We start from the raw sequence: 15252 nt of genomic DNA on the forward strand, positions 1-15252 counted from the left end.
GTCAGAGAGCAAAAATGAGAGAAGAGGGCTTTATAGGGGATTATGAACTCCTACTCTGAAGAGAGAGCATTTAAACTGAGACTTAAATGAAGAGTAACAATTAACCAAAGAGAAAATGAGAGATAATAGCCATTTTGAAGGCTCTGAGTCAGAACAGATCTTGGTGTGTCAACTAAGAGTGATCAGGGCCAGGCACGGTGGCACATGCCTGTAATCCTACTGCTTTGGGGGGCCCAGGAGTGTGGATCACCTGAGGTCAGGTGTTTGAGACTAGCCTGGCCAACATGGTGAAACCCCGTCTCTACTACAAATACAAAAACTAGCCGGGCGTGGTGGTGAGCGCCTGTGGTCCCAGCTACTTGGGAGGCCGAGGCAGAAGAATCACTTGAACCCTGGAGGCAGAGGTTGTAGTCAGCTGAGATCACACCAATCCACTCCAGCCTGAGCAACAAGAGCGAAACTCCGTCTAAAAAACAAAAACAAACAAACAGAAATAGTGATCAAGGCTGAAGAGTGAATCATGGTACCTAAAATACACAGAGACTCAGGTTGCCACCAGACTATAAATTCACTTGTTTACTCTGTAACATACATCTTTTCAATGGATCAGAATATCGTAACAGGCATTAATAGCACAAATCCACCCTGTTCCAAATCCACATGGGAAAACAAACATAAGCAGATGATACTATAAAATGTCTTGACAAATCAGAGTCACAAGATTAGAATAACCTGTATTCTACAGGAAATAGCCTACATTCATATAATCTCCCTAGCCTCCTTTCCCCTCCATTCCTTTCTTTTCCTTTTTCCTTTGTTCACTTCCCTTTCCTTGTCTATGGAAAGCTAAAATATAATCAAAGATTGAGTTTTGATCATAGAATTCTAGAAGATTGTGTTAGATATATTGAATATCTATACTCATTACACTAAAATATTTCATTAACCCATGTTGGTTGTGCATCCATCCATATTGAAATCTAAATTAAAAAAAAAGAAAACTCATTGCTAAGAATACCTTTCCCTTAGACACTATTGGATGTTCATCGTCAGTGTTTGGCTTGCTGATTTTCCTTTTTCTGAACTTCCATAGCAGGACAATATCTCCCCAATGCATACATTATTTAGCTATGCTTATGAAGTCAGTAATCCATGAAACCATTTCTTTTTCTAAAAATAACTTTTTATATCTATGTTCTGAGTCTTAGGTGTTTCTCTTGCTGCTTAGAGTTTTGAGACTAACCTTATTTTTCATGTCAGTTCTTAGCTGACACCTCTTTATAGCCACTAGGTACTGATACCCCTTTACCCTTTACTTGCCATTTGGCATATAGTGAATATTATTCATATCATTAGCATCAATACATTCACACATTTTTGTAATTTCTTGGACTCTACTACTTAAACTAAGGATCATTTCACTTTCTTCTCTTAGAGTAAAAGCTCACCTTCACATTTTAATTTCTCTTCTCTGGAACATTTTAGGTCAACAGCTATTACAAAGGTTTATCTAGTTACTAATTGAATAAATGTAATAGTGTGACTAATTTGGTGTGGGTAAAAGGAAAACAAAATGATGGTTCTCATTTCCACGATTGCTTTCTAGTATATATAAATTCAAGAACAGGGCCAGCTACATAATTTGTGATGCCCAGTCCAAAATGAAAATACAGGACGCTTTGTTTAAAAAATAATTAAGATTTTTAAAGAAAGTGCAGATAGACCATTAAATTACGCATGGGACTCTTCTGAACTCAGGATCCTATGGGACTTTTTATACCCAGAAAGCTGCTCCTGAGCTGGTCTTTGGGGTAGGTGGCATCTGAAATTATTTCATAAATTTATTTTCAAATGCTTTTACAATAGAACTTCAAAAATACAGTTTTAGGGATGAAATAGTGTATACAACAAAGTTTAATGAACATATTTATTTGGAGCACTATAACTATGCCTTTGGCACGGAGTATTCTGGTGAATAGAAACATGCGTTTAATAAGAAACTACTGTTAGTTTTAAGTTTATCATTGACTATGGTATGACGCTTTGATTTAGCTTGAGTACTCAGAAACTAGATTGCTTGGGTTATAAATCATTTCTCTATCTACTCTGCTAGCTGTGGGTCTTTGGCAAGTTTGCTTACCTTTCTTTGAATCGTTGTACACATGCATAGAGATAACAGAGAATCTACCACATACGTTTGACATTCAGATTATGATATTTCAGGTGCTTTAAAGAGTACCTGTTATGTAGTAGGCATTCAAAGTATACCCTGTTTTATCAATAGCCTTTCTATTTTTTATTCTTGCCTTAATGGATACAAAATCCCAGACATAGTTTAGTCTCTTTGATGGTTGTAAATTAATGTCTAGTATAATACGAAAAACAATTCTTGTTATTGTTTACGTAGAATTATAAATCTGACAGCTAATGAATAAGACATTTCGCTCATGATGATAAACATTAATGATATGTTTTTTTTCCTACTACAAGAGCAGTGAAAAGATTTTTGTTTTTCGATCTTTTCTTTGACCTTTTCCCCATCACCATTTGGCTTATTTAAAATTTTGATCTAAATTACCTAGTTAATAGAGCACTCCAGTTAATTGTATTACAGTTATGATGTTACATAATTTTAGAATCCAATTTAGTTCAGTCTTAGCATTTCAGACATTCTTAAATACATTTAAAAGCAAGCTTGTTTGAAAGTAATCTGTTATTTTTTAAATTTTTATGTCACTGAATGATAAAGCTTTTTATATTAATTGGAATTATGTTTATTTATAATTACCAAGCTGTTTTGTGCTGTATGGAGAAGATGTACTGATTTACAATCTGTAAATTGAATCTTTACCATCATGAGATACTGAAATGTTTAGTTGAAACATCAAATTTACGATTATATCAAACAATACCATACTTTATTTTTAGTACTGGTAATATATTTATTGTAAACTGTTTCACTTATGATGTTTCCTAAGAAACTATTCATTTTGAGCAATATAAATGAGGATGTGCTAATCAGGTATGGTTTCCAAGTAAGAATGTCATAATACTTCTATACATTTTGCAGTTAGGATGGTGAAAACCAATGAAATAACTGAGCATTATAGTCATTATGGTTGCGAAAGTTGATAAGAAAGTAAAACCCAGTAATCCCAAATTTATGATACAGCTTTCAAACCATACCGTGTACTCAAACCCTTCTCTCTCCTGTGGCTCTTATTATATAATATCTATATTCAATCTCTTTTCTCATATCAGACAGTATTACTGAAGTCTTCACTAACATCTACGTGACCAGTTTTGGCCCTGTCTCAGATACAGATATGGTGAGTTTTTCATTAAATAGTATTTTTACTTCACATAATGGGGAGTGGGGGTAATTTCAAATAAAGTAGCATTTTTAGTGTTACAGAATTATGTATATGTCTCATGTCTATTTAGTCTACCCAAACACATGGATAGTTAAAGATGTTTAGATCTGTGGTTTCCATTTCCAACTTCAGTGTTTGGATTAGTCCTGTGTATTTTATATCATTTTCAAAACATGTCTACCTAACTACAGTGTGATAAACAATTATTTAAATAAAATTAATTGTATTAAGAAGAAAAATTTTCTAGGAGGATTAAGGCAGAATTGTGAACTTCCATAAGGAAAGTGAATATAGTTTCATAGATAAAGACTTCTTACAGAATGAGGTCATGGTCAGTGTTACACATTTAAAAACAACAACAACAACAAAACCCTCTGATTGGTATTGAGCAAAGTGATTGCCTCGTTAGCTATCTACATACATACCATACATATAATCTGCACACATAGTAGGTATACATAAATCAACCTAAAAAATTAGAATGTTGGTACTCTTGGATTCTATGGAACTGGTGTTATTTTGTTTTTTCTTTAAAATGAGACAGGCCTGGTGTGGTGGCTCACAACTGTAATTGCAGCACTTTGGAAGGCCGAGGTGGGAGGACTGCTTGATCCCAGGAGTTTGAAATTAGCTTGAGCAACATAGAGAAACCCCATGTTTACCAAAAAATATAAAAAATAGCAGGGTGTGATGGCACATGCCTGTGGTCAGAAGGCTGATGTGGGAGGATCGCTTGAGCCCAGGAGGTCGAAGTTGCAGTGAGCTGTGATCGTGCCACTGCATGACAGAATGAGACCCTGTCTCCAATCAATTAAAATACAATAAGATAAGATAGGTAAGCGAGGAAAATTGGTTTGATGTGTTAGGTACTGATGGTCTAGAATCGCCAAAGATGAATTATTGATGAAGCATTAAAAATTTAATGATAAGTCCTTCACTTTTACTGCTAACTATAGTGCTCTGCAATAGACATTTTTGATGAAAGAGTTTTTCATTCATAATAACTTGTCAGATTCCAGCATGTCAACTGACATTTGCTTTACTTTATATTCCCTTGATGTGCATGTCTCTTGTCCCCTGCTACCTCCCTGCCAAATCTGTGGCTCATTCACCCCTCAGGCATCCTTCCCTCTAGGACTTCATGATTCTTTAGACATTCATCTTCCTTATGACCCAGACACCGAGAAGCCCTTGTCCCTTTTTGCCCAGTATTCCCCACTGTGTCATTTCTCCTCAAATTCTTCCCTTTCTCTGATAACTCAGGGGGAAAATTGACAAGTTTGGACATTTTCTACCTGGATAAACTAACAAAACAAAAAGTATTCCATTTTTGCAAGCTTTCATAAACATTACCAGCTAATTTATCAGGAGCTCCCTAGGTTTCCATTAGGGAACCTAAATTTCACTTTTATGGCAAAAAATGTGCTGTTTATTCCATCAGAGCCACATCGCTGACCTCAGAGACCTTTTCTTATATTGACCTGGGTGGCTGAACATGTTGAGGGGTGATCCCCACCTTTGGGGAGGTGGTTGATACTAAATGTTGGCAATCCATTAAAATTCTTTAAAATGGGAATGTCATGATTTAAGTGCTTTTATTTTTCTCCTTCAATTCTGGGTCTTAGGTACGATTCTGGTACAAGAGGAAAAAATCCTATTCTTCAGTAAACCCTCCTTTTCCCCTTGCATTATTGTATATTTTGACCTGAAATATTAATCTGCCTCTTTCCATGGGTCAATTTAAGTGGACATATCCTTATAATGATGACAAAGACTATTTATTTTTAGTAAGAGTGTGCATTCCAAATGTTATTGTTTGGCTATAAATATAATTTTGTCCTAGTAAATACTCTTTGTCTTAGTGCAGATTGTCTTAAATGTTCCCAAATATTAGAGAGACACAGTGCAAATAAATACCTAACTTCTATCAAAAATTAAGTAGAGTCAGAATTTTGTTAAGTACTACATTGAGAAATTAGCATATTATATAAATTGTGACTCTTGCATCTGGTTAATTTGTGTCTTATTATCAGCCAAAGCAGAAAGACAAATGATATGACTCCCAAATATCAGTACATTTTCAATATTGTAGATTTTTTTCATGTTGTAAATTTCAGTAGTAGCAGTTACTGCATTGAAATTTTAGCTTTATTTTTTTGGAAAGTGAATTATTTTAGCTAAAACATCTCTCTCTCTCTATATATATACATATATACATACATACATGCAAACATGTCTGTTTCTAGCAAGATATGTTTGATATTTGGGGATTTTACACAAACTCACATCATACTTGTATGCCAAAATATACAAAGTCATTTGTTTTCCAGTGGCGATAATGGATTAGATTAATTCTCTACCTCTCCTTGTTGTGACTATTCTTTGGATCGCTAACATATTTAGAAAATTGGTAGTTGATGTTAGGTATATAGTTATTAGCAATGGAACATATTTAGCTCCTTTATTTCTGAAATGAACTAAAAGCAGTTGTGTTTCATCAGTAAATTGAACCCGAGAACTTTAAAATTTTTTAGCAGACTCAAGATATGCTTTCTTATTTGGGGGGATTCTACCACAAGTTATAATAAACATTAAAATATACTCACACTACCAATATAGGTTGCATTGAGTGGAATTTCAGTTGATAACATTTAAATAAAAAATCACTTACTTTGATTTTTTAGTTTTCTTTTTATATTTCAGAATACATGTGTGTGTAAGTGTGTGTATGCACACCCAAATATAGATGTATTCTCAAAAATGGAATGCATATTCAGCATCTTAGTACGTTTTTGAAAATCTTGAAGGCCCTAGACATTTTCTCTAGTGATACATTTCCCTTAATGCATCTAGCCTAAAAAATTTCTAAGACATTGCTCTGCTCTTGTCAGATTTCCTACTTTATTTCTGTCTTTATTTACCTCATTTAGTCGGGCTTGCCAACAGTTGTTTTAGAGGAAGTCTAGTTAATCAAAAACCTACCAAATGGGAGCATACTATGTAAACACAGTCCAGTCATAGAACATCATAGGGAAAATCTGATATAAAGAATTATTAACTAATAAAAGACAGTTAAATTCGTTTTAAAACATGGATAAAAGAAGATTCCAAGCAATACAGAATTAACAAACGCAGACAGAACATCTACTTCTAGGGTTGCAGTGTCACCACTTCCAGAATCAGGAAGAAACTGAGGACTTGAAAGAGCACCCTTTCCCCCTAAGATCTGTGAATTCTGACCTCACTGGAGGGGTGCTGCTGCTACAGGAACATGCAGCTACTGGTGGTGAAGAAACATGTGATGGTATATGCTGAAGCTGGTCTACAGAAATATGCTGCATGGGCTGAAAACTCACAGCATGTCAGTCCTTTGAAGCTGTGCCAAAAAAATGACAATGCACGTGACCCAGAAAGAGACCAAGAAAGAAAAGCGCCCTTCTCTTTTGACTACATTGGAGCGTCCCTCCAGCACCCTCTATTGACAAAGCCTGACATTGTGTGAGCTGGCAGAGGAGCAGTATTTATAGGATCCATCAGGTATCACAAAGGAAATGAAAGAAGGGTGGATTTAGAGTTGAGAGGCAAAACACAGATAGCTGAAATATGAATAATGTGTAATACAGGGAAGATGTTAATTGAGGACCAGGAGATAGTTTGATCACTCAACAGGTATTATTGATATTTGTCCAAATCTAGAGAAGAAAGATGCAGCTGGGAAAAATTAAAGTTGAATAACCTATAGACACAAGTAACAGAGACACATACAAATACATCTTTTTACTCACATTGTAAGTCTATTAGGGAAGATGGTGCTCAACTAAAAAAACATATATACATTTTATGGAGAGAAACAATTTGGTCTTCATGATGATCAAAATGAATGATTTCCATGTTGATATTATTTTTACTGGAAATCAAGATAAGTAAGGAGGCAAAGTTTGAATTTATGTTTAGTATGGATGGAGCAATAGCTTGAGCAATGAGACGTGGCTGTGACACTCTAAATAAAAAAGAATGTTATGATGGGAAGGGAAAACGTAGACATAGTATTACCTACAAGTCAAAGTGGATGTGGAGCTATCTAATGAATATCTTACATAAACAATTTGTTAATGAAGAACAAAAGTAAAAAACAAATTTAGTTTTACTTTTAGTAGCTTAGCATATACACTTTTATTTCTAATCAGTGAACATAGTCAGTAGCAAAACCTAAATTCCTAATTTCTTTTATTCAGGTCAGTGATGTAGATTTGTTATGACATTAGCCTGAGAGAAAAAAAAAACAGCATAGCAAAAAGAATTAAGAACCAAAAAAATATGCAGACACACACACACACACACACACACACACACACACACACACATTGCTTTCTTGGAATCATTAGCTAGTGTAATTGTCCCAAAAATGTTGTAGATCTAAATTATAATTAAAGATTATACTTACAGTTTCTGCAACCAAGTTAAAAATATTTTATTTCAGTATTTTGAAATTCATAAGGAGGTAATTAATTTTTGAAATGTACTAGTAGCTGGCAATTGACCAAGGTTGTAGTAGGCATTTTAGCACTTTCTAATTTACTGTACTGTGTTTTTCCCTTTTTCCTTGGTTTCTATAGGATGTCTTTTCTTATATTAGTAAACATTTTCACTGTGTGTGCATATTCTAATGGTATAAGTGTTATGATTACCAATTATTTAACCTAAACCTAGACTAAGAACCTCCGTTCAAATGGTTGTCTATTGTGAAGTGTTAGGGTTAGAGCTTGGACAATGAAAACTTTGAAGTAATCTTGAGATACCTGATACAGTTAACCATTAGGCTAAGAAGCAGGCAGTGTGGTAAATATGATCTTGGTTTATTGATTATGTTGATTTTTCCAGATAATACTTTTCTTCTCTATAAAAACACAGAGTGCATTATCTCTTAGAATCTCCAGAAGGTACTGGGATATTATATAGTTCAGTAGTTAACATCAAGGAAGTTTAGAGAGTTGTGAGATTTAATATCTGGTCAAAATTGACACTGAACTTAATCTGTTAACTCTTTATCAGAGGTTGTCATTTGTAAATGTAGTTCATTAAGAAAACCTGTGATGAACATGGCAAACCCTTTGTATCAAAAGTAAATTAATAATGTTTACTCCCTTTAAAGTCAGCATGTAGAAGCTGGTTGCTGTAAGGTTATTGACATTTTGGAACGTTAGAAAATAGACACTGGAAACATTCGTTCATTCATCAAATATTTTTCAGCACCCTCCTAGAATTTATAATAATATTCCCCAAAATGTGATTTACAGGTACTTGGATTGTAACCATCTGAATTATTTTTTAAAAGAGTTGTTTCCTGGGATCTTCCTATGATCTATAGACTAACATTTACTATTTGTAGAACATGAAAGTCTGTATTTTAACATGACAAGGTATTCGACTTTATGCTAAAGGAAGCACGAATCTATTATAAGACTGATGAAGAAGTGGAGGAAGGTAGAGGGTATGTGGCAGAGTAAGAGTTCTATGGTTCAATAATTTATATTAAAGGATTGGGAAAAGGAAGACTAGTTAGAAAGCTGTTTTATTACAGGCAAGAGATTAATGTGAATTGGCCCAGGGCAGTGGAACTGAAGATGGAGAGCATTGAAAAGAATCAAAAGTTATTTGTGCGGTAGAATTGTTGATCTGTTGGATGAAGGGGTGGAAGAAGTATAGAATGACATCTTGAGGAATTGGGATATGGAACACAGTAGGAGAAGTTTTGTTTGTTTTTGTTTTGTTGCTGGGGATGAACATTTATGTTTTACACATGTTGAGTTTGAAACTTTAATTGGATATGTCTAGGTAACAGGCATAGATCTGGAGCCCAACAGAGAAGCTTGGAGTATAGATAACTTGGGGGCCATATAATGGTGGTTGAAAATAGACATACATAAAATTTTACAAGGAAAGAGATTAGAGTGAAGTGGCCATCTTACTTTCACAGAAACTCTAGAACACCAATATTTGAAGGACAGAAAGTGGACAATAAATGGAAGAGGAGACTGAGAAGGAGCAACTGTGGGTATCTGTCAAAATTTTCTGAGCTAGGCTCAAACTGCTTTCCATTTTCTGAGCTAGGCTGTGCTTTGATCCAAAAAAAAAAAAACAAACAAAGGCAGAGACCACTGTCTTATTCCTTATCAGATGCAGTGCTGTGCTCTCGACAGATATCTGTGCTACAGCCCTCTGCCGAAATGGGATTCTGTAGAGTTAAGGTGAGATGGCTTATTTGGTAACTGGGTAACTGTATGAACCCATGTATTTTGTGTACAGTAAAACATCACCTACGGGGTGGGGAAACAGTTCCAGAAGGGCACAGATAAAAGTAGTTTGACTCCATTCATTACCTTTCTTGGAGAAGGAGGGTTGTAGGAACTTAGTGCATCCAGTCATAGCTCTCTTGGTTTTCTAAGGTCACAAAGTAGTATTCCCTACCATTCTCCCTATTCTTTTGTAAAAACTAAATAAGATTTATTCCTATCAAACTATCAATATCATTTTTAATATAATTAGAAAACAAATTCAAATATTTCAAAATTCACAGGGAGCCAAAGAAAGAGCCTGAATAGCCAAAGCAAACCTAAGCAAAAGAACAAAGCTGGAGCATCACATTACCCAGATTCAAACTATCCTACAAGGCTACAGTAACCAAAACAGCATGGTACTGGTACAAAAACATGTAGATCAATGGAACAGTCTAAAGAACCCAGAAATAAAGCCACACACTTACAGCTAGCTGATCTTTGACAAAGTCAACAAAAACAAGCAATGGGGAAAGGACTCCTTATTCAATAAATGGTGCTAGGATAACTGGCTAGCCATATGCAGAAGATTCAAACTGGACCCTTCTTTTCACAATATACAAAAATCAACTCAAGATGGATTAAAGACTTAAATGTAATACTCAAAACTGTAAGAATCCTAGAAGAAAACTTAGGAAATGCCATTCTGAACCTAGGCCTTGACAACAATTTCATGTTGTAGTCCCTAAAAGCAATTATAACAAAAACAAAAATAGACGACTGGGACCTAACTAAACTAAAAAGCTTCTTCATGGGAAAAGGCACTATTAACAGAGAAAACAGACAACCTACAGAATAGGAGAAATTATTTTTGAACTATACATCCGACAAAGGTCTAATATCCAGAACTATAAAGAACTTAAGTGAAAAACAAACATTCCCATTAAAAAATGGAAAAAGGGCATGAAAGGACATTTCTTAAAATGACACACATGTAGGCAACAAGCATATGAAAAATGTTCAGCATCATTAATCATTAGAGAAATGCAAATCAAAACCACAATGAGGGACCATCTCACCTCAGTCAGATGGCAATCATAAAAAGTAAAAATAATAACATGTTGGCAGAGTTGCGGAGAAAAGGGAGTGCTTATACACTGCTGGTGGGAATGTAAATTAGGTTAGTTGCTGTGGAAAGCAGTTTGCAGATTTCAGAAAGAACTTAAAGCAGAACTACTATATGACCCAGCAAGCTTATTACTATATACTATATGCTTATTACTATTCTACTTTTTAGCAGAATATCAGTTGTTCTACCAAAAAGACATATGCACTTGTATGTTCATTGCAGCACTATTCACAATAGCAAATATATGGAATCAACCTAGATGCTCATCAGTGGTGGACTGCATAAAGAAAATATGGTCTATATACACCTTGGATAACTATGCAGCCATAAAAATAATGAAATTATGTCCTTTGCAGTAACATGGATGCAGTTGGAGGTCATTTTCCTAAACAAATTAATAGAGGAACAGAAAACCAAATATGATATGTTTTCACTTGTAAGTGGGAGCTAAACATCAAGTACACGTACACACAAAGATAGGAACAATGGACACTGAAGCTTATTTGAGGGAGAGGGAGGGGGAGGGTTGAAAAACTACCTATGGATACTATGCTCACTACCCGGGTGGCAAAATAATTTGTACATCATACCACAGCAACATGCAAGCTAGTCGTGTAACAAACCTGCACAGATACCCTCTGAACCAAAAATAAATGTTGACAAAAGAAAAAATAAATAAATAATAACTGTGATTTCTGAACATGAAGTGATTTTTTTAAGTAAAAATTTCTGGGGTTGTGTGTTTTTTGTCCTAGGTTTCAAGTTTCGAGACTGTCTTTGGGAAAGCCACAAAGAACTTGTATGCCTAGATTAAGAATAATAAATATTATCTATTGGTCCTACTACTGTATATTTTCTAGGGGATATCAGTACATGTAGATAGCTGACAGGCATCGAAGGTCTCACATCCCATGATGAGGATTTTAGCAATGGTTTCTCAGAGTACCAGGAAAATGTGACTTTAAGAATACCAGTACAAGAGAGCATTACAAAAGTAGGGAGCGAACATTGTATCATCTATTGTGGTAAAACCAAGAAAAGGTTTTTAAATATGTCATTAGATTAAAAACAGAAGTATTTGCTGATTGTGGTAAAAGCAACCAGATTGCGGTGGGTGGAGGCAAGTGGGAGGTGAGGAAATGGAGAAAGAGTGGAGGTAACATTTTTAAGCAGCGTGGTTGAAGAGAGGAGGCAAGACGGAGGGCAGTAGCTGTACGGCATTATAACTATCAGTGAGGCTTTTATTTTTAAAGATGGCATTGAACTTCTCACTGTTCCCTGAACATGTCATTATATTTAACAACTCTCTGGCCATGCACATGTTTTTTTCCTGTTCTTGTTATGCTTACCTCCTCCTTTGCCAACTGGAGGTATTTTATTTAGTCAAAACTAAGTTCAAATTTCATCTGTTTTCTGATTTCTTTCTAGGTTATTCCAAGTCGTCAGTCCTCTTTATCCCTGTGCTCCACCACATGGCGTTCATAGTATTTTTTAAATGACATTGTACATAGGCTTATGAAAATCTTCCTGACTTTTTTTATTTTTATTTTTTATGGCAGTCTGAGATACTAGAAGGCATAACTTGTGTCTGTACATTTCAACAAGATTTCCTAAGTATACACTCAGTGCTTCTCACCATGGTAGGAACTGAAATATGTAAGTGTAGCCCTCAAATTGCTCACAGGATATTGGAGGACAGCTAAGGAAAATAGTTCATTTTACAACGGTACAATAATGCTTTCATTGAAGTATTTATGGATTAATGTCTTATCAGAGGGGATGTGGGTGGTAGATATAGAGTTTGGTACGGATCTTAGGGAAAAAAAGATAGCTAAGAAGAACACATAAAGATTGACTAGCTACACAATGGAAAAGAGTGTTTTAGCACAAATTGAAAGAGCTTGTTGAGTTTAGTAAAATGTGAAAGTTCAGTATAACTTGAGCCTAGAATGCTCTTAGGAATTTTGGGAGAGATGAGGCTAGAAAAGTATTTCGAGCCAGACCATAAAGGCCATAAAGACTAAGAAGATCATAATCACCCCCCAAGAAGTTATAGAGATATGCCCAAATGATCCTTTAAAACATGATGCTTTCCGTTACCAGACAACTTATAATTGCATGGCTTTTTTGGTATGTGTTGACTTTCTTTAAAATATTGCTATTATACTATATACGTTCTGTAAAAGGTAACTATTAATATTTTAAAATAACAATTATAGTTAAAATGCAGCTATTCTATAAAATATAACTATTTATATAATTATAAAGTATATTGGTGATTAGTTTAATATAGTTACCTAGATGCACACATGCAAACACACGAACGAAAGTAACTGGACACCTGTGAATTTAAGGATTAGCTTGTTGTTTGCAGATTGTTGCCATAAGACATCTGAGAGCTTTTCTACCATCTGCCTCTGCTAATGATGCCTTTCTTCTTATGTTTCATCAGAAACCTTATGGCTCAGTATCCTTCATACTACATTAAATTTACAATGACTCTCCTTATTCATTTATTCATAGGCAAAGTATTGTTTATTTCCTATGTTCCAAGTAGTTGTTTAGATGCTGGTGACACAGCATTGAAGAAGGTGGTCACGACGTCACGATCCTAGTTCTCAGTGTGGAATGAAAGTTGTCTAGATGTAGGGGGAGGATAGAGAAGACTGATCAACAGAGGTTAGTGAGTTTGCATAGTAAAATGCAGCATGATAAATCAGAGGCCTGACACGTACTTATGTCATAATTGTGGCAGCATAGAGGGGTACGTGTGTTGGGGTGTGGGTGTGTGGATGTGGTGGGGGATTATTGTAGGCAAGGCTAGAGGGGTAGAGAGGAAGAGATCGTGCAGGGCCTTGGAGGCTGTGAGAGTGTTTGTACTTCATCCTAAGGGCTTTAGAGATTCAGGAGACTGAAATCAGCAAGATTTTATTCTTTCAAACTCCCTTCCTCACATTACGGCAATGCTTCAATGCATACTATAGCTTAACGAGTCCAGTCCAAACTAATTTCAGCATCAGTCTCTTAGGCCATCTAGATGTTCTCTCCTTTTCCATGCCTTTTTCACAGGTAAGGGATGTACTGTGGGGACAGGCCAAGATCCACTCTTCCTCTTCTTTTTCTGTGTTTTTCAAAGTTGTTGCAAGGGTAAAGGAGAGTAGTAAAAGGTGAATATACCTTTTTACTGAACTGGTTCTATTGTAGTTCTCTGTTAGCAATATATGCTATTTGTATGGTTGGTAGATGAATACTGGGTCTCCCATGGAGCATACTTGTGCTATCTTCTCAGTGAACTCCTTATTGCAGTCACCAAAAACACAGGTGGCTTCTTCTCCAGTGGCATTCTCTGTGGTATCCTGTGTGGCCCCCACCTCTGGAACTTTATGACCTTTAATTACTGGGTGTCTCTACCTTGTCTGGCCACCTTTTTGTTGAGTATGGGGAGAGGGAGAAGGATCTTTGGAAGATGATTTATGCCAGAATATCTTCCTTGGTGTCCAAACCATTTTCTGAGAACTTTGCAAATATTATCTCACTTAATCCTTACAAGAGTCCTAGGAAGTAAGTTCTATTTTTCTTACCATTTTACAGATAAGTCAACTGATATAAAGAAAGGCTAGCCAACCTGCTTAAAGTCAGGTACCCTGATCTATCTGACTTGAGAACTCGTGCTTTTAACATCTATTTCTTCTTACTTAATATGTATCACTATTATTATTTGATATTGTGTTTCAGTTAGTTTTAATTGTGCAAAGAAGATTTTTTATTATGCACATTTAAGATGTACAACATTATATTTCAATGCACTTATAATAGTAAGTGGCTACTACAGTCAAGTAAAATTAACATATCTATCCTCTTGCATAGTTTCCTTTTTTTTTTTTTTTTTTACAGTAAGAGCACTTACATTTCCAGTATACAATAATTATAGTCCTTATGTTTTACCTTAGATCTGTAGACATTCGTCCTATGTATCTAAGCTTTATACCCTTTGATTGACACCTCCCTATTTTTTTTCCCTGTTCACATCCCACCCCAGTAACTGCTATCATTTTATTCTATGTATTCAACCAACCAACCTACCTTTTTCCCTTCCCTTTTTCCATGTATAAATGAGATCATGCACTATTTTCCATCTGTGTCTGACTTATCCTACTTAGTATAATGCCCTCCATGTTTATCTATATTGTTGCAAATGACGGGGTCTCCTTCTCTAAAACTGAATAGAATTTCATTGTACATGTATACCATATTTAAATAATTTATTCATACATTGACGGACACTTAGATTGTTTTTGTATATTGGGTATTGTGAATAATGCTACAATAAGCATGTGAATGCCAATATCTTTAAAGGTCATGATTTCATTTCTCTTGGGTATATACCTAACAGAGAGATTCCTGGGCCATATAGCAATTCTACTTTTAACATTTTGAGGAATATCAATATTGTTTTTCCTAATGGATGCACCAA

General features: G+C 35.3%; 1 protein-coding gene across 5 annotated transcripts in view; it reads left to right on the forward strand.

Annotated features, from left to right (window-relative positions):
• GABRA2 (gamma-aminobutyric acid type A receptor subunit alpha2) overlaps positions 1-15252 on the forward strand; it is a 151909-nt gene that overhangs the window by 56195 nt on the left and 80462 nt on the right. For 3 of the 5 annotated variants that reach the window (XM_050791618.1, XM_050791614.1, XM_050791617.1), the window contains one exon: positions 3262-3329. The exons of the other annotated variants lie outside the window; for them this stretch is intronic. In XM_050791618.1, coding sequence (XP_050647575.1) covers positions 3262-3329 — 68 coding nt within the window. The remainder of the gene's footprint in view (positions 1-3261; positions 3330-15252) is intronic. 5 annotated transcript variants of the gene reach the window in all.

Source organism: Macaca thibetana, chromosome 5, assembly GCF_024542745.1.
Source record: "Macaca thibetana thibetana isolate TM-01 chromosome 5, ASM2454274v1, whole genome shotgun sequence".
Taxonomy (NCBI): domain Eukaryota; kingdom Metazoa; phylum Chordata; class Mammalia; order Primates; family Cercopithecidae; genus Macaca; species Macaca thibetana.